The sequence below is a fragment of the Macaca fascicularis genome, chromosome 15 (genome assembly GCF_037993035.2).
Source record: "Macaca fascicularis isolate 582-1 chromosome 15, T2T-MFA8v1.1".
In the NCBI taxonomy this organism is placed as follows: domain Eukaryota; kingdom Metazoa; phylum Chordata; class Mammalia; order Primates; family Cercopithecidae; genus Macaca; species Macaca fascicularis.
Genome location: NC_088389.1, coordinates 2,589,883 through 2,612,998, shown reverse-complemented (window position 1 = coordinate 2,612,998; position 23,116 = coordinate 2,589,883). Strand labels below are relative to the sequence as shown.

Sequence of the window (23,116 nt, the reverse complement as noted above, 5' to 3'; positions counted from 1 at the left end):
ACTGGCTCTGCCCCGGGGACTGACGTTCTGGAACTGCCTCTAGCTGTGTTGCTGTTGCTAGTCTTTGCCCTGGGAAGAGTGTCAGAGCTGGTCCTAGCTCTGGCTATGGTGCTACAGCTGGTTCTTGATTGGATTTCGCTCTAGAGCTGGCAGGAACTCTGGCTGTCGTGCTGAAGCTGGTGCAGGTCTGAGATGGCTGTAGCTGGAGGGGCCTCTAATTCTGGTTCTGGTTGTGGAATCAGCCATCGCTTTATGTCTGGTGCCAGCTCTGGCTCTGGAGGTGGTGCTGCAGCTGGCCCTGCCTCTGGACCTGTCACTGGCTTGAGGCCATGCAAATGGTTTTGAAGCTGTTCCTGGCTGGAGGGCGGATGCTGGAGCTGTACTGGAGCCGGCACAAAGGTGGCTAGAGCTGCCCCTATCTCTGGGTGTGCTGCTGGAGCTGGCTCTGATCCTGGAACTAGCACCAGAGTTGGAGCTGGAGCTGGCTCTGATCCTGGAACTAGCACCAGAGTTGGAGCTGGAGCTGGCTCTACCTTCTGAGCTGGTGCAGGAGTTGGCTGTAGCTCTGTAGCTAGTGAAAGCTCTAGCTGTGGAGAGAGGGCAAGAAACATCTCCTCCTCCAGAGATACTGAGTCCCCTGCACCCCCACCCAGCACTTGCTCTGTGCTGGGGGGCAGAGCTACCGAGCACTTACTGAAACCGGTGTGCGTAGCCCCGAAGCAGGCCACGACCTGCTGAGACCCAGGAGAGGACCTGAACCCCAGCACCTGAGAGAGGAGCTGCCCCGTGACAGTGGGGTACTTAGAAGGTGGAGATGTCGCATCTCCTGCCCCGGGTCACATGACAGAAATCAGAGGGTAGGTAGGTGGCACTTCTGTGCAAGTCAGCCTGGGCTGGGTGTGGTGGCTCACACCTATAAGGCCAACACTTTGGGAGGCCGAGGCGGGCGGATCCCGTGAGGTCAGGAGTTCGAGACCAGCCTGGCCAACATGGGAAAACCCGTCTCTACTACAAATGCAAAATCAGCCGGGCGTGGTGGCACACGCCTGTAATCCCAGCTAGCGGAAGGCTGAGGCAGGAGAATCACTTGAACCTGGGAGGCAGAGGTTGCAGTGAGCAGAGATCGTGCCACTGCACTCCAGCCTGCGCAACAGAGTAAGACTCTGTCTCAAAACAAAACAAAACAAAACAAAAGTGACAGCAACAGACAGCCTGCAGTCCCAGAGCACCCACACTCTCTGTGACGACTCAGAATTTCTTCCAGACTTCACAGATCACCATTCTGGATAAAACAACAAATCAACTAAACGTGGACACCTTCCCCTCCCTGCTCTGGCTGCCTTGTGGACACACAGGTTCACACCAAGGTCATTACCAAGGTCATTACCAAGGGTTTGCATTCCCCCCCTCAAGCTCTCCCCCCTACCACACCCCTGAGGGTTGGAACATTCTGGAATTGCTTTGTTGATCGGCACTGATGGGGAGGGCTTTGAAGGAGGCGTGTGATCATCTTCAGGTCGAGGCCTGGACGAAGCTGGCCCTGAGGCTGGAAGACATTCCTGGAGAAAACGTAGGGGCTCTTGGCCGCTACACGAAGTCCAAATGAAGTGGGCGGTGAAGTGGGCAGTGGGTGTGGGAGTGGGAAGGTGCAGGTGTCACGCCCCTGCCCCTGGTTACGTGACGGAGGTGGAAGGGTGAGTACAAGTCAGAGTACCCAGTGGAGCCCCGCAGGGCTGCTGGCAGGTGCTCCTGGGGCTGCAGAGTGTGTGAAGCCAGGCACCCCCAGGACGTTTTGGCCATGAGCAGGGATCAGGCCCCCATGGGGAAGGGAGAGTGCTGGGGAGGTCTGACCCTGGCAGGGGCAGATCGGGGGAAGCTGACTGTGCAGGGCTGAACAGTGTCCCCAAAATGTCGTTCCACCTGAACCTGTAACCCCAGACTGTGGGTGGAATCAGGTGTCTGGGCGCAGCGGCTCACACCTGTAACCCCAGCACTTTGGGAAATCAAGCTGGGAGGATACTTGGGTCCAGGAGTTCGAGACCAGCCCAGGCAGCATAGAAAGACCCCGGATCTACAAAAAATAAAAACAAGTTAGCTGGTGTCATGCTGCACACTCATCCCAGCTACGCGGGAGGCTGAGGTAGGAGGATTGCTTTGGCCCAGGAGGTCGAGGCTGGAGTGAGCCATGATTATGCCACGGCCCTCCAGCCTGAGCGACAGAGTGAGACCCTATCACAAAAAAAAAACAAATCCAAAGACAAAATAAGGTCCTAGATCCAATGACTGCTGAGAGGAGGAGGGCCGGCTACAGCAGACAAGGCCTCAAGAGGCGGGGACAGTGATGGGAGAGGTACAGCCCCAGCCTCAGAACACCCAGACCTACCAGCACCGCCCGCAGCTGGAAGAGAAAGGAAAGAGCCTCCTTCAGCGCCCTTGGAGGAGCGCAATGCTGCAACACCCGGGTCTGGACTCCCAAGTCCAGGCCTCTAGAACTGAGAATGAGCTTCTGATGTCCCCAGTTTGCAGTATTGGGGCATGTCAGGACCTCCCACAGCCGGTGGCCGTTCACAGTGCAGGCCAGACACACTCAGCCTGACCCCACGGTCCACCTTGCTTTCGTCACCCGGAGGTCGGCCCTTCCTATCCAGTTCTTTGAAACTGTTAGGGCTTTTGCTTAACAGAAAGAAGAAAGATGACCCAGTCACGTGCAGTAAAAAAGCTGTCAGCCCAAACTGGTGACTCTGGGTCTTTAAACACCTTCAAAAAATAAATAAATAAAATAAAAATAAATAAACACCTTCCATGGGGCCACACAGGTGCCCAGTCCCGTGCCGGAACCTTTGGGAATTGCAAACTATGACCAAAATTATGGGGCTCTGGCAAGAGCCTCAGGCCACTCCCTGCCACTTTTTCATCCCCAACCTGGACCTCGAAGGCCCAGCGGAGTGACCATTGTAACTCCAGGACAGAATTGCACAGGGCCCTCCAGGAATGCCGGCCAGCCCCATCCGCCTGGCCGCAGCTGTCTCTGCTGCCAGCGAGTGAGGATGTCCATGGGCTGTGGGCTCACCTGGGGGCTCATCGGTAGCAGGCACACCTGTGGGCTCCCCCGGACAATTTTTTTTTTTTTTTTTTGAGGCTGAGCCTTGCTCTGTCACCCAGGCTGGAGTATAGTGGCACGATCTCGGCTCACTATAGCCTCCATCTCCCCAGTTCAAGGGATTCTCCTGCCTCAGGCTTCCAAGTAGCTGGGATTACAGGCATGCACCACCACGCCTGGCTAATTTTTGTATTTTTAGTAAAGAGGAGGTTTCACCATGTTAGCCAGGCTGGTCTCATATTCCTGACCTCAGGTGATCCACCTACCTGTGCCTCCCTCCCAAAGTGCTGGGATTACAGGCGTGAACCACCGCACCCAGCCTCCCCTGGATACTTGTTCTCATCTTCCTCCAGAGAGAACCCTGGCCGTGCCGCTGCCTCTGAAATGGGGGTCAGGGAAATGGTGGTGTTCAGGAAGCAGCTGAGGTTGTGGTGTCTCTGAGGCTCACTCCAGGGCCATGAAGTGGACCTAACCCACAGGGCTGTGTGTGATGAAAGGGCGTCATAGACCGCACGGGCTCTGCAGAGGGTGGCGGCTGGCACCCACAGAACCTCAAGCAACTCTGACCCACCAGCTGGCACGCCGCAGAGGGAGGTGCACTGGTGTGGGTGGTGTGTGCGCATCTAACCTCGCCTGCTGTCCCTCCCTCCCTGTCCGTGGGACCCCAAGTGGCCCCTCTCCCCATTCTCCCAGCTCCTTCCCTTCTTCCTCCTCCTTCTCCCCACTGACAGGATTGAGTTGTGGAGCTGGCAGCTTCCCTGGGCCCAGGGAAGGGAGGGAGCAGAGCCGGAGGCCCCGGAACAGAGCAATTGCCCTCACCCTGGTGAATGGGCGGTTCAGAGGCCCACACTCGGGGTTCTCGAGGCTGGACGGCAGTATGGGGCTCCCGCTCAGCTCACGTCCTGCCTCTGCAGCTAGCCGGCGTGAGGGAGCAGAGATATCGGAGGGGGGCCAGGGGACCTGGGCCCACCTCTCCATGACTGTGCCTTGGCCTGGGATTCTGGAAGAGGTGGTCACATCTCCGCCACTCTTTAATGTTTATTGAGACGGTGTCTGCTCTGTAACCCAGGCTGGAGTACAGTGGCACGATCTTGGCTCACTGCAACTTCTGCCTCCTGGGTTCAAGCAATTTTCCTGAATAGCTGGGATTACAGGCGTGTGCCACCACGTCTGGCTAATTTTTTAGTATTTTTAATAGAGAAACGGTTTCACCGTGTTGGCCAGGATGGTCTTGATCTCTTGACCTCGTAATCCGCCTGCTTCGGCCTCCCAAAGTGCTGGGATTACAAGTGTAAGCCACTGTCCTGGCCTATGTATATATCTTTTGAGACAAGGCTTCAGCCTGTTGCCCAGGCAGGAGTGCAGTGGCGTGATCCTCCCAGGCTCAAGCAGTCCTCCCACCTCAGCCTCCTGAGTAGCTGGGACTACAGGCGTCCACCACCACGCTCAGCTAATTTTTGTATTTTTTGTAGAGATGAGGTCTCACCATGTTGCTTGGGCTCCTAACTACTTTTCTGCACACAGGAGAGCTTTATTTCTCATAAGGGATTGCAGCCAGCAAGGCAGCCCTTCTGACAGGCTGGGAAGCGTAGCCTCGGGCCAGAAGCCTGGAACAGACACTTGGAGGGAGGGGCAGAGGGAACAGGAATTTGTGCTGAAGGAGATGGCCAAATACAGATGTTCAACAAGCTTCAGGAGGAGTCATGAATATTCATGAAAGGAGAAGCATGTACACGTGCAGCTGAGTGAATTCTCCATGGACTGCACAGAACCACTCTCTGAGGGGTCTGACCTCTCACCCCGTCATGGCCGAGGACTCGGGTTCAGGGGTTCAGGGTTTCTTGGGAACCCCCTTGGCCAGAAGAAGGTCCATTCATTCAGCGAGGGGGTTCGTCTCAGACAACCTCCCGTCATCATATGGAATGAGACCACCACTTCCCCTGTTGTCCTTCCCAGCGTCTCCCCCACCTCCCCTTTTCCCTAGTTTATAAGACAGGGGAAAAGGGAGAAAGCAAAAAGTTGGAAAGAAACAGAAGGAAGATAAATAGCCAGATGACCTTGGCGTCACCACCTGGCCCCGGTGGTTAAAATAATAATAATATTATTAACCCCTGGCCAAAACTACTAGTGTTATCTGTGAATTCCAGACATTGTAGGAGAAAGCACTGTAAAACTTCTTGTTCTGTTAGCTGATGGATGTAGCCCCCAGTCACGTTCCTCACGCTTACTTGATCTATTATGACCTTTTCACGTGGACCCCTTAGAGTTGTAAGCCCTTAAAAGGGCTAGGAATTTCTTTCTCGGAGAGCTCGGCTCTTAAGATGCGAGTCTGCCGACACTCCCGGCCGAATAAAAAACCTCTTCCTTCTTTAATCCGGTGTCTGAGGAGTTTTGTCTGTGGCTCGTCCTGCTACAATCACCCCTTGAATGAGACCCAAGCCCTTCACTGCGGCCTTCAAGGTGCCATGGTCCGGTGGGCCCCCTCCTGCTCCTCTGCGTGGCTCTCCCCACCGCCGTGCTCATACTGGCATGCCCAATCTCCTTGAGAAGCCATTTTCTCTACTCTGATGTCTTTTCAGAAGTCACATCCTGTTCTAGGGATGCACCCCTGCTCCTCCAGCCCCACCCGAACTGACTTAATACCCACCACCCTTCCCTGGTCAACCCAAATGCCACTTCCCCCAGGAAGCTCTCCCTGATGCTGCCCTGGATGGAATGAGTCAGACCTGCTGTTGTTGGGCCCTGGCTGCCCCTAGATAGACTTCTAGAGTCTATGCTCGAGTATCCGGATGATCTAGGGTCTATACTCGAGTATCCGGGTGATCACGCTGCTGAGGTTGGCTTCTCCTGATCGGGCATTAACTCTGGGACTGCGTTTTGCCGATTCTGCTCCCTAATGCAGCCACAGGGGCAGCACGCTGCCTGGCACGTCCTGGGGGCTCCTCCATGTTGGGTGCAAACGGCTTCCTGAGAAAGTGCCAAGGAACACAGAGGGTGGCGGCGGCATGGAGGGCAGAGGGAAGGCACATGGCGAGGACTGCATTGGGCCAGCCTGTGGTCTATTTCATGGAAGACAGGGAACAGCAGCGGCCTGCAGTGTGCTCCAGAGGACACTGCGGAAGGGGCCTGGCTGACATCTCGCCACCCGGTCAGCCTGTACCCTTCTTCCTCATTCTTTCTGTGATCATAAAGGATCCCTTGAAACACTTGAGTTTCACACTGTCAACGACCTAGAGCCACCAAACACCTCTCAACAAGCCGCGGTCTCCACCTGACGTCTGGAACAATGCTCCCCGGGTCTGGGAGGACCACACTTCGGAAGGAAAGAGCAGAGGACGCTGGCTCTCATGGCAGGATGGTGTGTGCACAGGAAGCTGTGGGAGAGGAAAACGACCATGCGTGGGTTGGCTGCTCGGAGGAGAAACACGAGCCATGAACACGTCTGCCCCGGCCACCCCCTGGTTCCACGCGTGCTCGTCTTGGGCACCACGAGAACACAGCCATGCAGCCCCCGATCCTGTAGCCACAGCCGTGGCACCTCCTGGTCAGATGCAGCATCTGCTCTGGGCACCTCTTGCTGTCGGTGCAAGGCCTGCCAGGCCAAGCCCCGATTCTCAGGGGTGGCAGGAGGCGGGGCAGGAGGCATATTTGGGCAGATCTTTAAAATGGCACCTTTCGGCCGGGCACGGTGGCTCAAGCCTGTAATCCCAGCACTTTGGGAGGCCAAGATGGGCGGATCACGAGGTCAGGAGATCGAGACCATCCTGACTAACACGGTGAAACCCCGTCTCTACTAAAAAAATGCAAAAAACTAGCCGGGTGTGGTGGCAGGTGCCTGTAGTCCCAGCTACTCGGGAGGCTGAGGCAGGAGAATGGCGTGAACCCAGGAGGCGGAGCTTGCAGTGAACTGAGATCCGGCCACTGCACTCCAGCCTGGGCGACACAGCCAGACTCCGTCTCAAAAAAAAAAAAATGGCACCTTTCAGATGGGTCCTTTCGTTTCTCCTTCCCTCAATGAATCAGCTCCCCGTTGGGTGGGACGGGCAGGTGGGGCCAGTAGGGCAAAAGGCTGAGGGCACAGTTTACCGTCTTTCGGGAGGATGACGGCGGCCTTGGAGAGCCCCAGAATGTCACACGCATCCATGAATTCCTTCAGACTCTGGAAGCTCGAAACGTTCTGTCTATCTGAGGTTGAGATCAGGATCACATCAGAGGCTCCAGCTCTGGCCATTTTAGCATCTGCACCCTGGCCCCCATCGCCACCCTGGGAGCTGCTGAAATGTCCTCAGAGCTTAGGTGTGAAGCAGGGATCGGCCACAGGAGGACAGTGGCCTCTGGGTCCCTCCCCACTTACGAGGCAGCTAGGCTTGGGAAGCCAGGGTCACCACGCTGTTGCCTGGGGAGCCCTCTCTGCTTGCAGAATACCCTCCAGCCATCCCCCAGCTGTGCCCCGGCTTGCTGCACCCTGAGCGTGCCCTGCCTCGACTGAGACCCCAGGACCCCACCTCCCCTCGACCCCTTCCAACCGGAGGGCCACTCCTTTCCCTGTACCCCAAGTGGTTGGTGCCTAGAATTGGGTTTGTGGCCCTTAACCCACACCGGGTCACTTCCACACCCCTCCATCCCGGGCAGACTCCTACCTGGGACCCCTCTGGTACCTCCTCATCCCCACTGCATCCCTCACCCAGAACGTCGCACCTGCACCTGCCACCATCCTGGTGGCCTCCACGCCACCTGGGTGGCCCACCCTGCTCTGCAGCCTCTTCCTGACGTCCCCCATCCTTGCTTCAGCGACCTCCAGGACCTGCCTGCTGTGGTCTCGGCTCCCACTGCCCCTGCCCTGACCACCGCCCCAACCCCCACTCTCTCTGCCCACCTCACCCCCGGGTCCTGCCCAGCCCCGTGTGCCCAGCACCCCTCTATGCCTCTCTCTGCACTCCCTCCACCATCCTTTGCCATCCACTGTGCCCGCTCACGGAAAAGCAGCAGGTTCTTGTAGTTTTGGGCTGCGCGCCCCAGGCGGAGGTAGACCAGGCCGTAGCTGTAGTCAGTGGACAGCACGTGGAAGGCCTTCACCCCTTTCACTGAAAGAGATGCCCAGAGATGCCCGCTGGTTCCTGGATGGCGTGGCTGTGCCCACCCAGAGCCCTGACCCCTGGTGTCTGAGGCCTCGGAGCCCCCAGCCGGGTGCAGTGTCCAGAAAGGACTGAGTGCCCTCCTGGGGCCTCCCCTCCCGGGCCAGGCCTGCTCAAGGCACCGAGGGGACAGAGGCGTCCCACGCAGCTCCTCCGGGGCTCAGAGCCCGAGCACACCGCCCTCCCGTCCTTCCCTCAGGCCCACCGCATACGCACAGGTGTTCCTGAACACCGGCTTCTTCCCGTCTTTCCTCAGGATCACCTCCTGGGACTGGCACCCCTTCAACCTGGGGCAAGGCAGGGGCTCAGGCTGCAGACCAGGGAACCCCTCCTCCCCCACTCCGGCCACCGAGTCCCACTGACACATCTCGGTCCCGCCCCTGCTCCCATGGGACCTGGGAAGGTTGGGGCACCAGGTCCCCAGTTTTTTGCTTCACTATCCAACTCTTGTCAATTTGAGGCTCTGTGGTGTGAGGATTTTCCAATTCGGACCGGGGCCTGTCCCACGGCACGGGAGACACTCCCAACTCCCACCCGTGTGGGGGCCCCAGGGGCTGCAGGCGGCTTCCTTGGAGTTCAGGGGGAGGAAGTTGGGGGACGGTTCTTGTGGAACTTCCAGACAGACAGGCTCCTCCCAGACTCCTTTCCAGCCCCCAGGCAGTTCCCTCCTCCTGGAAGGGGACACCCTTGCCTGGGGGGCACTGCCCACTCACCGGCTGAAAGCAAGGAGCAGCCGGAGCTGGCCTACTTTGTTCACCTTTATCACGGACGCCCCCAGCTTCCTTTTGTCCCTGGCCGGCAAGAATCCCTGGGCGTCAGTGGCCGTGGCCAGAATGTACCAGAACCCTGAAAACTGCGCAGCAGGTGTGTGGGCGGGGACGAGAGCTGCCATCCAGGGGCTGTCCCCACCCCCGATGTTCCCAGCTAGAGAACCCAGGAGACAAGCGACCCTTCTGTGAACCGGAGTTCCAGCCCCACCTGGGTGCCGCCTCGGTCCCGGCCACTCAAGCCCTGGCCACTGGAGCTGGGCCGCAGAGAACCAGGTGCCCGGAAGGTCAGGGACCCCAGGCAGCACAGGGCTGGGCCGTGGCACCAGCAGGTGGAAGGCCTCCCTACCTCAGAGGCCCCGGCTCCTTTCCACGTGGCCTCCTAGGGGCTGGATACTGCTCGGCCACTTCCCTTCCCGCCGGCCCTCGGCCCCCAACTCTGCCTGCTGCCAACCCCAGCGCCCTGGGCACCACTGTGCCAATGAGTGCTGCTCCCATGGCTCACTCTGCAGGTGCCCGGGCCCTCCCGCTACAGAACATGCCCCACTTGCTCGACACCCACTCTGCCCTCTCGGCGTCTTCCAACCTCCTCGACCACAGCTCTCTGGGCCCCTCCACCCTGACCCTCCTGAACCCCCGACTCCCCTGAACCCCTCGAGGCTCCCTGCCTCTGCCCTGCAGCTTGCGGGGCCCCTGTGCTGGAGGCTGCAGTGGGAGAAGCCAGGTGGGCATCGCCTGTGCCTGGAACTCCTGGTAGCCCTGCTCCTGGGCCCCTACCGGGAGACTGTGCAGGAGCCTCCTCCAGCTCCAGGGCCGGTGCCCGGCTCAGGGACCAGCGGCGCATGGCTCACCTTGTTCCAGTTGAGGGTGTGGGACTCCCTGGGGTACCAGTCCTGCACCTGGGACCCTGCAGCCAGCACCAGCACCAGCACCAGCAGCCCCTGCCTCATCCTCCTCCTCCTCCCTCAGCCACCAAGGCCAGTGTTTAAACCTCCCCGGAGCCACCAGCCTGGGTCGGGAGAGGAGGGACGCAGCAGGTGTGACCTTGGGCTCTGCTACCCTCTCCCCGCCCAGGGACCACCCCCAGACACTCAGCGCAGCCCGCACAGCTCCGCCCCGTGGTCACTGCTGGCCTGGGCCGCCCCGGCAGACAGAGGCCGCTCTGAGGCCCCAGGACCCTCCTGCCCTCAGTGCCCAGCCTGCAGTCACTGTTTGTGCCCCTGAGACTCATTAAGCCCTGGTCCTCATCCCAGGCCTCCCAGGTGACAGGCAAAGGGCTGGTCGTAGCCCTTCTGGGGCATATGTGGACGTGGGGAGCACCATGCGGCAGCCACACACACTGCCCCTGCCACCTTCTTGAGGGCCTGGCACCACAGCACCTGAGCAGGCACCGAAGGGTGGGCCGGGGCTGTGTGCCCGCGCCCGTGAGTGTGTGTGTGTGCATGTGTGGGTATGTGCTCATATGTGCACGTGTGTGCATACCCAGCCTTGCAGGTCAAAGCATCTGTGTGCGCCTCACCTCACCCCAGCATGAGCCTCGAACAGTCCCCAGCCCCGCATCTAGCCCCCAGGCCCCCACGGCCTGTGCTTCTCCCAGCACGGCAGGCAGCCCCCCACACCCCAACAGAACACAGGAGGACCTGCAGGCTCGGGCATCTGGGGTCCCCGTCCCTGCCCAGGCAAGAGCCACAACCCCAGCCCAGAGAAGCCTGAGCCTGGGGGGTCAGGGGCCCCTCTGAGCCCCACCAGCCTCCGCGCTCTTGTCCTAGGCAATCTGTGGAGCCTGTGGCATCCCAGCCATGGTCCTGGTGGACGTCATTGCTGGCTTCCTCCCAGGCTGTGTCCCCCGACCAGCCCCCACCTCCAAGCCGGGACCTGAATTTGGGTGTCTGAAGACCCAGAGGGACTCTGGCAAGGGACTGGGTTGGGCACACGTCTTCTCTGCAGCTGGCTCTATGGTTCTGTGGCTTGGCCCTTGGTGACGACCCCTGCCATCCTCCCCGCAATCCCCGGCTGGCCCCCAGTCAAGAGCACTCCTGGTTTGCTGTGGAATTGCTTTATTCTGAGCTGGAGCTGAGCCCTGGGAGCCGCTGAGCGAAATGGGCGGACCCTGGCCGGGTCACAGGACCCTGCGGGCGCTGTCCCTGCTGGGGACGCAGCACTCACTGAAAATCAAGACAAGTGTGAGGGGCCCAGCCCACCACGGAGGCGCCCTCCACACCCTCAGCCACCTTAGAGGCAGTGGAGCCATGAACCCGTGGGCTTGGGCAGAGGGTCCTCCCGCCCACTGTGCGTAGGGTGGCCTCCCCCACCCCAACCCCCAGGGGAGCCCAGGGTGAGGCTCAGGACGGCGGCTTACCGAGAGGATCTTGTGAGCACAGGTGACTAGAAGGGGAGGCAAGACTGGCTGTGAAAAAGGACTGAGCCCCCCAGGGCCCCACCCACAGGACTCGTCTGTTGTGGGGACCAGCCCCCAGGCCTGACTGTGGGCAGGGGCAGGTGAAGACCCCCTCAGCCTGCCTGACTCCCTGAGAGTGACTGAGTCAGGCAGAAGCCAGAATCAGCCCCAGGGTCTGTGCCACCCCATCATGCCCTGTGGGCACCAGAACTTGCCCCAAGCCTCCCCTATGGCATCTCCGGTGGGCACTCACGGTCCTTCTGCAGCTGGGCCTGCTGCTGTGACAGGAAGCCCAGGCCCCTGCTCCACTTGGTGAAGAGTCCCATGGCCTCCTGGCTGGCTGCCTCCCTCCGACCTAAGGGCACCAGGGCAGTGCAGGAGGGAGCAACCTCTGAGAGCCGGGGAGGGGCCAGGGAGGAGCCGGGGAGGGGCCGGGGAGGAGCCGGGGAGGGGCTGGGGGGAGCTGGGGAGGGGCTGGGGAGGGGCAAAGGAGGAGCCAGGGCGGGGCCAGGGCGGAGCTGGGGAGGGGCCAGGGAGGAGAGGGGGAGTGACCAGGGGGGAGCTGGGGAGGGGCCAGGGAGGAGCTGGGGAGGGGCCAGGGAGGAGCTGGGGCGGGGCCAAGGAGGAGCCAGGGAGGGGCCGGGGAGGGGTCAGGGAGGGACCAGGGAGGGGCTGGGAAGGGTCAGGGAGGAGACCGCCTACCCTGGGATGCTGGCCATGGCCCTTCCAAGGCCACCTCCAGTGCAAGTTCCTCCCCCTCAAGGTGGGGGAACTTGGCCTGCATGAGGCCCCGAGTGGCCCACCCACCACACAGCTCCCCGCGTGGCCCCCGCACGGCGCACTCACTGTACAGCTCCACCATGTTGAAGGGCTCGTCCCCAAACTCCAGCTGAGTGAAGATGATGGCATAGTCTCTGAAGTTGGTGGCCAGCACCCGGAGCTCCAGCACGCCTATTGCTGGGAAACAAATCCCCCGCCGTGGGGGAGGGCAGCTGCTGTATCCGTCCAGGGGCTACTGAGCTGGTGCTGGCCACAGGGACGGAGGGTCCAATTCAAGTGAGAGCCCCCAACCCCAGGAGACCCCTCGAAGCACACCCAGAGCCCCCAAGCTTTGTCCCCCGACCCCGACCCCACCTGGTGCCAGTATCAAGGGGTTTTCAGAGACTGATGGACAGACAGACAGACAGACAGACGAGCACTGCCCAGCCTGTCCCGGGTGTGAACGAGGAGTGGCTGGGTCACACTGGCCCAGCCTTGTCCCTATGGACAGCCACTGGACAGGCCCCTTGCCCTCTGCACCTATGGGGACCTTGGCTGGACTCCACTGGCATATGAGCCTGCTGGGAGCAAGGTTCCAGTTCTCCGTCCAGGGGCCTCTCTTCACCCTCAGGATGGGCACCAATCCTAAGACCAGAACCTGTAGCCTCCTGGCATTCGGGAGTGGAGTCAGCCCTCCGTCCCTGGCCGCAGGGGGCCTGGGGATGCTGCAGGGAAGAACGGCCTGGGTGAGGCCGTGGTGGTCAGACTCACAGGGATTCTCAAACACCCATCCGGAGTTTCGCTTCAACAGCTCCGTGACACTCTGGCTGCACCCCTGCAGCCTGGAAAAGAAGAGGCCCATCACCCACTCAGGGTCAAGACCCCGGGGCCCGGTGAGAGGAGACGGAGCTCAGGAGTCGAGTCCAGGCCAGGCCAGCCGGCAGCGAGGCCAGAGCTTCCATCTTCTGCCAGATGCCCCGATACCTGGAAACCTGCTCTCAGAGAGTGGACGGCATGGGAGTCCTAAGAGGGGCGGACACTCCCATTCACCTCCTGAGAGATCCTCAGTGCCAGATCTCCACCAGGAACGCTGAATGCTGCTGAGGACGCAACAGGAGACTCAACAGACGGGAGGTTCGCCCGCAACTCAGGGGAAGAGGCCGCTGCTCCCTAAGTGGTCAGTCCCCAGAGTGAGAAAAACCCAGCAAAGGTGCAGTGACATTTGCCAACGAAGGAAGCTGAGGCTGAAGTCCACGCGGGAGAACAGCAAGAAGAACTAGGAAAGCCGTGTGTGAGGTGCCACCTCAGCCTGGAGCCCCTTGGTCCCAGCTCACCCTGAGGCCAGGCCTGGCCTGGGGGGGGTGCAGCAGGGTCCCTGCCCATAGCCTCCAGGCACAGGTGCAGGGGGAGGGCATGCTGGGTAGGAGGGCAGGTTCTCCTCTCTGGGCTCTGTGTCTGGCTCAGTGGTTCAGGCCTGGGCTCTGCCACCAGCTTGCCGGGGGTAGACGCCCACCACGCCACCCAGCAGGCCACTCTTCTGCGAAGGGAGGCAGGCACTGACTCCTGCCCCAGCATGGCTACCCCTACAGCCTGGCTGCCCTGTAGGTGTCCTCTGCATAGCACGACCTCAGGGGCCGGCCCCTCCTTTAAGGCCACACAGCTTCTGGGTCCCCCAGGGCCAGCCCATACCAGCATGGGCAGTGGGGGATGAGTTGGGCCAGCCCTTGGGGGGGTCCCAAAGGCAGGAGCCTCAGGGCAGGAGGGGTGGAGGCTGGAGGGTTGGAGGCTGGAGGCCTGGAGGGTTGGAGGCTGGAAGGTTGCAGAATTGAAGGCTGGACACCCATCCCTGCACACTGCCACCAGCCGTGCGTGTGGTCAGGTGCACTGGCCTGAGGCCACAAGGCCAGTCTGGCTGACAGCCTGCATGACCATATTGTTTGGGGATTTATATTATAAAAGAACCAGTGGTTCTTAGGCCCAAATGCATTACCCTCCTTTAAACAGATTTCCCAGAAAAGCCTGCCGAGAGGACCGGCTTCCCCAGCTCTGACCCCAGCCTGCAGCCAGATGGCCCAGGACAGGGATGCATCAAGGAGCGTGGTCAGAGCGGTGCCCGGCCGTGGTATTGAAGGTGGGAGTCCCACCCGGAGGCCCCAGGGACACAGATGTGAGTAGCTGGGCAGAGGGCTGGTGGCTCTGCGCAAAGCCCAGCGGGAAAAGTGAGAGGAGTGCAGGGGGGCCGTGGGAACCCCCAGGTCATGGTGCCCGGGAGCAGATGTGCAAAGGACGTGATGTGCCTGAGCCACAGGCCTGCCTGCGGGAAGGCCTGGCAGGACCCACCCCACTCACCCGTGCTGAGAGGACAGCAGCCGCAGGTTATTTTCTGGAGTGAGGGTCACCACCACCCCCGCGACGTTCTTCATGTCCTTCTCCACTGCAAAGCTCTTTTCCCGGGAGGCCACCGCAAGCACGTACCAGGGCCCAAGAAGCTGCATTGAGGCCGCTCCTGTGAGGGCCACCAGCTCTGCAGCCTCCAGCCCTGCAGCCTCCAGCCTCCACCCTCCAACCCTCCAGCCTTGTAGCCTCTAGCCTCCAGCCCTCCAGCCTTCCACCCCTCTACCCTCCAGCCTCCAGCTCTCCAGCCCTCCAGCCTCCAGCCCTTCAGTCTCCAGCCTCCAGTTCTACAGCCCCCCAGCCTTCCACCCTTCTAGCCTCCAGCCTCAGCCTCCAGCCTCCAACCCTCCAGCCTCCAACCTTCCAGCCTTGCAACCTCTAGCCTCCAGCCCTCCAGGCTTCCACTCCTCTAGCCTCCAACCTCTAGCCCTCCAGCCACCAGCTCTCCAGCCCTCCAGCCTCCAGCCCTGCAGCCTCCAGCCTCCACCCTCCAACCATCCAGCCCTCCAGCTTCCAGCCTCCAACCTTCCCACCCTCCAGCTTCCAGCCTTCCAGCCCTGTAGCCTCTAGCCTCTAGCCCTCCAGCCTTCCACCCCTCTAGCCTCCAGCCTCTAGCCCTCCAGCCACCAGCTCTCCAGCCCTGCAACCTCCAGTCTCCAGCTCCAATCCTCCAGCCTCCAACCCTCCAGCATTCACCCCTCCTGCCCTGAGGCTCCTGCCTTTGGGACCCAAGGGCTGGCCCAACTCATTCCCCACTGCCCATGCTGGTCTGGGCTGGCCCTGGGGGACCCAGAAGCTGTGTGACTTTAAAGGAGGGGCCGGCCCCTGAGGACCAGCTTTCTCCACCCCAGGAGGACTGTACCTGCTTAGGGTCCAGTCTTCCCAACCACACGGCCTGGGCCCTGGGCACCGCGACCAAAGCCAGAAGAGCAGCCAGCAGTAGGCCACCCATCCTCCCAGGTCCACACCACGCCTCAGGCCCAAGATGTGCAGTCCCTCTAGGCCCTGGAGACCCATTTATACAGCTCTGAATTTCTCCGTGTGGGTGGCACTAACTGCCAGGAACCCTCCTGGTCTCCTGCAAAATTATCCAGGGGGGCACTGAGCAGTGGCAGCCTCTGAGCCCAGATCAGACAGCTGCACAGCCGGGAGAGGGTCTGGAGTGTGTGCATCCACCACACTGTACTGATCTCTGCTTCCTTCCACCAGAAGGTTCCAGAATGGGCATCCTAAAGCCAGCTGCATCACCTCCCCGCTTCCTGGGGACCCACGCTCTCCCTCACCCGGTTTGGGAAGCAGGGACCCTGCTGTCCGCTGCCAGGCCCGGCGGGAGGCCAGGGTCAAGCCCTAGGAGAGGTACAAGCAGGGTAAGAACAAGCGGTTCTTAGGAACTGCGGTTTTGGATATCTTTTGTTTCAATCATTAAATATAAAAAGTCCCTGAAAGCCTTTTGATTAAAGCTCCCACCCCCTCCTGGCCCACACACCATTCTGCTTTGTGGCCTGGCCTCCTGTCCCCCACAGCCAGCACCCCCAGACCAGACTGTCCTGTTCCTTTCACCCCTGCACCGCACCGTCCGGCCCTGCTGCCTCCTGCCTCCCCTCCCTGGGACCCTGGCCTGCTTGTGCCTCCCAAGGACCCTTGAGAGCTCTCTGCAGCCCCTGTCCAGGAGCAGAGGACAGAGGTGCTCGTCAGGGTCTATCTGAGCCCCTGAAGCCCACTGGGAGGCAGCCGGGAGGGTCCTCCCCCAGTGCCGTGGCCTGAACCCTCCGGGATTCACTCCCACACACCTTCACTCATTCGTCAACAGAGGTGCAAGGAGCATGTCCATGCAACAAGGCTGCAGTGCCCAGGGCCGCCTGCACTCACAGAGCTTACACTGCAGCCCTGGCCGCCTGCCCTGTACCCACGCAGCAGGGCCTGTGACCACCAGAATGCAAGAAGAAGGCAGAAACCACGCAGCTACTGGGGGCCGAGCCTGTGAAGACTGAACGGGCAGTGGGGCCATGGAAGTGTCAGCCAAAGCCATGGCAAGCAGGATTTGCCCAGGGGCTGAGCCACAGAACAAGGGGGCGGGACACTTAGGCCTGGAGCCTTCAGGAGGGAGCCATGGCCAGGCGTGGTGGCTCACACCTGTAATCCCAGCACTTTGGGAGGCTGAGGCTGGAGGATCACTTGAGTCTAGGAGTTCGAGACCAGTCTGGGCAACGTAGCCAGACCTCGTCTCTACAAACAAATTTAAAACTTAGCTGGACATGGTGGCGTGCTCCTTTGGTCCCAGCTACTTGGAGGCTGAGGTGGGAGGATCATTTGAGCCCAGGAGGTTGAGGCTGCAGTGAGCTGTGATAGTGCCACTCCACTCCAGCCTGGGCGACACAGCAAGACCCCATCTCTAAAATAAAAATACAAAAAGGAGGAAGTCAAGCAGCTGGACCAGGCCTCTGACAAGGAAACACCTGCTAGCCCCACAGTGTCCTTCAGGGCTGCGGGAGGCTGGTTTTCGAGGTAGCCACAAAACAGCACACAGCATCAGTCGGGCATGGTGGCTCACGCCTGTAATCCCAACACTTTGGGAGGCCGAGGCCGGCAGATCACCTGGGGTCAGGAGTTCGAGAGCAGCCTGGCCAACATAGTGAAACCCCGTCTCTACTAAAATTACAAAAATTAGCCAGGCGTGGTGGCACATGCCTGTAATCCCAGCTACTCGGGAGGCTGAGGCAGGAGAATCGCTTGAACCTAGGAGGCGGAGGTTGCAGTGAGCCGAGATTGCGCCACTGCACTCCAGCCTGGGTGACAGAGTGAGTAAGATTCTGTCTCAAAAAACAACAAACAAACAAACAAAAACAAAAAGCATAGGATAAACCTCAGAGTCTAACGAGACTAGTTCCTTACCAGGGCTGGGAGCTGGAACAGAGTTGGGGGAGGAATTTAGACTTTTTTGAGTAAACCTTTTTGTATAGTTTTGACTTTGGAATCAAAGTAATTTGGTATACTATACCGTTATACTCAAAAGTAAAATAAACAAATTCCAAACATGGGATACAGTTGTATTATAGATAAATGACAGCCACACTAAAGGGGAAAGGACTGCCTCCCGGTAACTTCTGAACAGTAGTTTTTCTCTGTATTCTCGGGCTAATGGCAGAAGGAGCTACAAACACATCCTAAGCTGTTGTCGACAGGCTCATGGTTCACGGTGGTTTGGACGAGCAATTCTGTTTTGTTTTGTTTTGTTTTGAGATGTGGGTCTCACTCCGTCATCTGGGCTGGAGTACAGTGGTGCAATCTCGGCTCACTGCAACCTTCACCTCCCCGGTTCAAGTGATTCTTCTGCTTCAGTCTCCTGAGAGCTGGGATTACAGACACGCGCCATCATGTCCAGCTAATTTTTGTATTTTTAGTAGAGACGGGGTTTCACCATGTTGGTCAGGCTGGTCTCAAACTCCTGACCTCGGGATCTGCCTGCCTCAGCCTCCCCAAATGCTGGGATTACAGGCATGAACCACTGCGCCCGGCCTGGGTGAGCAATTCTGATACACTTTCCATGCACTCTAGAAGGGACCTAATGAGTAAATATATTAAGGATAATGGGTTTATCTGTGTTGGAAAAGAGAATTATAAATGTAGACATATAGAAAGGGGAGAGATCAAAGTGAACCCTGTGGCGTTGGGCTGGAATTGGAAGTATCCATGTGAACTCCGATTTTGGTAGACAGATAAGTAGAGGCAGGGAGGGAAGGAGAGAGGGAGGAGGAAAGGAAGGAAGGAGGGAAGGGAGGGATGGAAAGCCGGCGGGGGGAGGAAGGAGGGAGAAATGGGAGGGGAAGGGAAGAAGGAGAGAGAGAGAGAGGGAGGCAGGGGACGGGAAGAAGAAGGAGGGAGGAAGGGGATGAAGGAAAGTCCTGGCTCTGTCTGCTGAGAAGGTTTAGATACAATCAGACCCAGTAAAAGTAAAAGCAAGCACGCCAAACACTCAGAGCTTGGTTTCTCAACACCGTTCTATACGAAAAGGTGAATTATTCAAAGCCTGTATACAGAAAACATAAGAGGAACTTGGAATGTTTTTTGTGCCAAAAAGCAAAAATGTGCCCAAGGAATCGGGGAATGTGCCAACAATACTCTGAAGCCACTTCGAAGGCACTCCCATTGGGTAGAAATGATATTCATCAGTTGTAACCTATGGAAGAAAACAGGAACTACTGAGTTCATGCTGACATAATTAAGTAACCAAATGGAGGACAAGGAATGCAGGTTCCAATGGACTCACTTGGTCCCCGTTTGTCACACGGATCTTCTTCCTGCAGACCTGAGTGGCCATCCAGAGTCATTTCCCCTCTGCCTGAGGAATATCCTTGGCATTTATTTATTGTACTGAAGCTGTGTTAGAGATAAATTCCCTCCACTTCCATTTGTCTCAAAGTATGTTTATTTGACCCTCAGTTTTGAAGGATATCTGTCCTAGATATAGAGATCTGCTTTGATTTTTTTTTTCAGCAATGTAACGATTCCCTATCGTCATCTCCTGGTTTCCATTTGCCATGAGAAGACAGCCATTGTGTCCCCCCAGTTATGCCCTGTATTAGTCCATTCTCACATTGCTATAAAGAACTACCTGAGACTGGGTAATTTATGAAAAAAAGAAGTTTAGCCGGGCGCGGTGGCTCAAGCCTGTAATCCCAGCACTTTGGGAGGCCGAGACGGGCGGATCACGAGGTCAGGAGATCGAGACCATCCTGGCTAACACGGTGAAACCCCGTCTCTACTAAAAAATACAAAAAAACTAGCCGGGCGTGGTGGCGGGCGCCTGTAGTCCCAGCTACTCGGGAGGCTGAGGCAGGAGAATGGCGTGAACCCGGGAGGCGGAGCTTGCAGTGAGCTGAGATCCGGCCACTGCACTCCAGCCTGGGCGACAGAGCGAGACTCCGTCTCAAAAAAACAAAACAAAAAACAAAAAAAAAAAAACAGAAAAAAAGAAGTTTAATTGGCTCATGGTTCCACAGGCTGTACAGGAAGCACGGCTGTGGAGGCCTGAGAAAACTTCCTTTTTTTTTTTTTTTTGCCCAAACTGGAGTGCAATGATGCAATCTCGGTTCACTGCAACCTCTGCCTCCTGGGTTCAAGCGATTCTCCTGCCTCAGCCTCCCAAGTACCTGGGATTACAGGTGCACACCACGACACCTGGCTAATTTTTTGTATTTTTAGTAGAAACGGGGTTTCACCATGTTAGCCAGGCTGGTCTCAAACTCCTGACCTCAGGTAATCCTCCTGCCTCAGTCTCCCAAAGTGCTGGGATTACAGGCGTGAGCCACCGCGCCCGGCCTGTTTGTTTGTTTTTTTTTTTTTTTTTTTTTTTGAGACCCAGCCAGGAAACTTTCAATCATAGTTGAAAGTGAAAGGGAAGCAGGTAAGTCTTTACATGGCCAGCAGGAGAGAGAATGAAAGGGGAAGTGCTACACACTTTTAAACAAGCAGATCTCCTGAGAACTCACTCACGATCACAAGAACAAGGGTAAATCCATCCCCGTGATCCAATCACCTCCAACCAAGCCCTACCTCCAACATTGGGCATTACAATAATGCCACATGAGATCTGGGTGGGGACACAGAGCCAAACTATATCATGCCCTGTCTTTTTCTGTTTCTTTGTTTGTTTTGAGATGGAGTCTCACTGTGTCGCCCAGGCAGGAGTGCAGTGGTGCGATCTCGGCTCTCTGCAAGCTCTGCCTCCCGGGTTCATGCCATTCTCCTGCCTCAGCCTCCCCAGCAGCTGGGACTACAGGCGCCCGCCACCACACTCGGCTAATTTTTTAAATTTTAGTAGGGACGAGATTTCACCGTGCTAGCCAGGATGGTCTCGATCTCCTGACCTCGTGATCCACCCGCCTCGGCCTCCCAAAGTGCTGGGATTACAGGCATGAGCCACCGCGCCTGGCTTGTTTGTTTTTATTTATTTTTATTTATTTATTTATTTTTTCTTGAGATGGAGTTTCGCTCTTTTTGCCCAGGCTGGAGTGCAGTGGCGCGATCTCAGCTCACCGCAACCTCCACCTCCCGGGTTCAAGTGATTCTCCTGCCTCAGCCTCCCGAGTAGCTGGGATTACAGGCATATGCCACCATGCCTGGCTAATTTTGTATTTTTAGTAGAGACGGGGTTTCTCCATGTTGGTCAGGCTGGTCTTGAACTGCCGACCTCAGGTGATCCACCCGCCTCGGCCTCCCAAAGTGCTGGGATTACAGGCGTGAGCCACCGCGCCCGGCCTGTTTGTTTGTTTTTTTTTTTTTTTTTTTTTTGAGACGGAGTCTCGCTCTGTCGCCCAGGCTGGAGTGCAGTGGCCGGATCTCAGCTCACTGCAAGCTCCGCCTCCCGGGTTCCCGCCATTCTCCTGCCTCAGCCTCCCGAGTAGCTGGGACTACAGGCGGCCGCCACCGCGCCCGGCTAGTTTTTTGTATTTTTTAATAGAGACGGGGTTTCACCGTGTTAGCCAGAAAGGTCTCGATCTCCTGACCTCGTGATCTGCCCGTCTCGGCCTCCCAAAGTGCTGGGATTACAGGCTTGAGCCACCGCGCCCGGCCTGTTTGTTTGTTTTTAAAGAGAGATGAAGACTCACTATGTTGCCCAGGCTGGTCTCAAACTCCTGACCTCAAGTGATCCTCCCACCTCGGCCTCCCAAAGTGCTGGGATTACGGGTGTGAGCCACCAAGCCTGGCTGTGTCCTGTGTTTTACCCACAGATCCTCTTAAATTTTTATCCAAATCATTGGTTGGCAGTGCTTTGACTATAATGTCCCTAGGTGTGATTTTTGTGAGGCTTTTTTTTCATCCCGCCTGGGTTTCTCTGAGCCTCTGGGCTATCTAAGTTGATGTTTTCATCAAGTTTGGGTTATTCTGGCCACATTTCTTCATATATTCTCACTCTCTTTTCTTTCTCAGGCTAGTTTACATTTTTTATCTTGCCCCACAGATCTTTGAGGTGCTATCAACCATTTTCTTCTCTGTTCCTCAGATTGGATAATTTACATTGATTTGTGCTCAAATTCATGGACCTTATTTTTGCCATGGCCAATCTATTCCTTCCAGTAAATTTTTCACTTACTGCACCTTTCAGTTCCATAATTTTTTCTTTTTTATAATTTCCATTTTGCTGTTGATTTCCTGATCTGATCTCCTACATTCACTCCTTAATTCTTTCTTTATCAATTAGTCCTTTAATACTATCATGTCACTATTTCTTTCCTTAGAGTATATCTTGCTTTTTTTTTTTTTTTTTTGAGACGGGAGTCTCGCTCTGTCCCCCCAGGCTGGAGTGCAGTGGCACGATCTTGGCTCACTGCAAGCTCCGCCTCCCGGGTTCCTGCCTCAGCCTCCCAAGTAGCTGGGACTACAGGCGCCCGCCACCGCGCCCGGCTAATTTTTTGTATTTTTAGTAGAGACGGGGTTTCACCATGGTCTCAATCTCCTGACCTTGTGATCCACCCACCTCGGCCTCCCAGAGTGCTGGGATTACAGGCGTGAGCCACCGCGCCCGGCCTATCTTGCTTTTTTAAAACTACTTATAATGGCTGCTTTAGACCTTTATCTTCTGAATACAACTTTGGGTCTACTCAGTGTCAGTTTTTAGTAACTTTCTTTTCTTCTTTTTTTTTTTTTTTTTTAACATAGGTCATATTTTTCTGTGTCTTTGGACGTCCAGTGACTTTTGGGCAGGACATTGTTGATGATGGCAGCCCTGCATCTACTGTCACCGTCTAAACTGACTGTTGTTCTGGGATGAATTGTGCCTTCCCAAAATTCCTGCGTTGAAGCCCTGGATCCCACGGTCACTGTTTCAGGAGACAGGACTCTTAGGAGGCGATCGAGATTAAGTGAGGTCAAAGGGTGTGGCCCTAAGTTAACAGGGCTGGTGTCCTTATTAGGGGAGAAAGAGGCACCCAGAGAGCACTCCCCCCCAGGGGAGGACGCAGCGAGGGGCTGCCTTCCGCGAGTGGGCAGGAACCCCTCACCAGAAACTGCATTTTCCGGCACCTTAATCTTGGACTTCCACCCTCCAGAACGGTGAGGAAATACTCTCCTGTTGTTTAAGGTGCCGATCTGAGGTGTTTTGTTACAGGAGCCTGAGCAGACAGCGAGAGTGACAGCAGGAAATCCAAGTCCAGGCTAAGCTCGTTGAACCTGTGGGCCTCAGCCCGGCACAGCTGCGCAAAGTCACGGCTGTTTCCCAGGAGCCCCTAACTTGTCAGAATGCAGCCTCTACATGTCCCTCCTGTGGCTCTCGGGGGGCACGATTCTGGATTTGAGGCGCATCTAGGGTGCAGTCCTTGTTCCTAGAAGGGCCTTTCTGGTGTCCCAGTCGAGGCTGGGGGCTGGCGAGGTCCCCCGACTTGGGCGGTTCCCCCCACGGCCCCCAGGACCACTCAACCTCAGGTATCACTTTCCGCCGCTGCCCCGAGGCAGCCACGCTCGTAAGCCCTGGGTTGTCTCACCTGCGTATATGGGGGACCGGCTGATCCCCAGGGGCCTGGGCACAGAACCTCTGGTATGACACCTGCCACTTTTTTTTTTTTTT

At 57.5% G+C, this 23,116-nt stretch overlaps 2 protein-coding genes across 3 annotated transcripts; both read right to left on the bottom strand.

Annotated features, from left to right (window-relative positions):
* Positions 1-4,804: 4,804 nt before the first annotated feature.
* LCN10 (lipocalin 10) lies at positions 4,805-9,985 on the bottom strand. The gene is made up of 6 exons (XM_045374130.3): positions 9,854-9,985; positions 8,949-9,088; positions 8,452-8,522; positions 8,077-8,184; positions 7,187-7,285; positions 4,805-6,474 (listed from the first exon to the last, which is right to left on the bottom strand). The coding sequence occupies exons 1-6, from the start codon at positions 9,950-9,952 to the stop codon at positions 6,446-6,448; spliced, it is 546 nt and encodes a 181-aa protein (XP_045230065.1). The 5' UTR covers positions 9,953-9,985; the 3' UTR covers positions 4,805-6,445.
* Positions 9,986-11,095: 1,110 nt separating this feature from the next.
* Positions 11,096-15,505, bottom strand: LCN6 (lipocalin 6). 2 transcript variants are annotated; one of them, XM_065531058.1, is made up of 6 exons: positions 15,416-15,505; positions 14,509-14,648; positions 12,931-13,001; positions 12,247-12,357; positions 11,654-11,755; positions 11,096-11,387 (listed from the first exon to the last, which is right to left on the bottom strand). In XM_065531058.1, the coding sequence occupies exons 1-6, from the start codon at positions 15,503-15,505 to the stop codon at positions 11,122-11,124; spliced, it is 780 nt and encodes a 259-aa protein (XP_065387130.1). In that variant the 3' UTR covers positions 11,096-11,121. The 2 variants fall into 2 exon arrangements, with proteins under 2 accessions (XP_065387130.1, XP_005580457.3); XM_005580400.4 differs by having other exon boundaries at positions 11,250-11,755.
* Between the last annotated feature and the right edge of the window lie 7,611 nt (positions 15,506-23,116).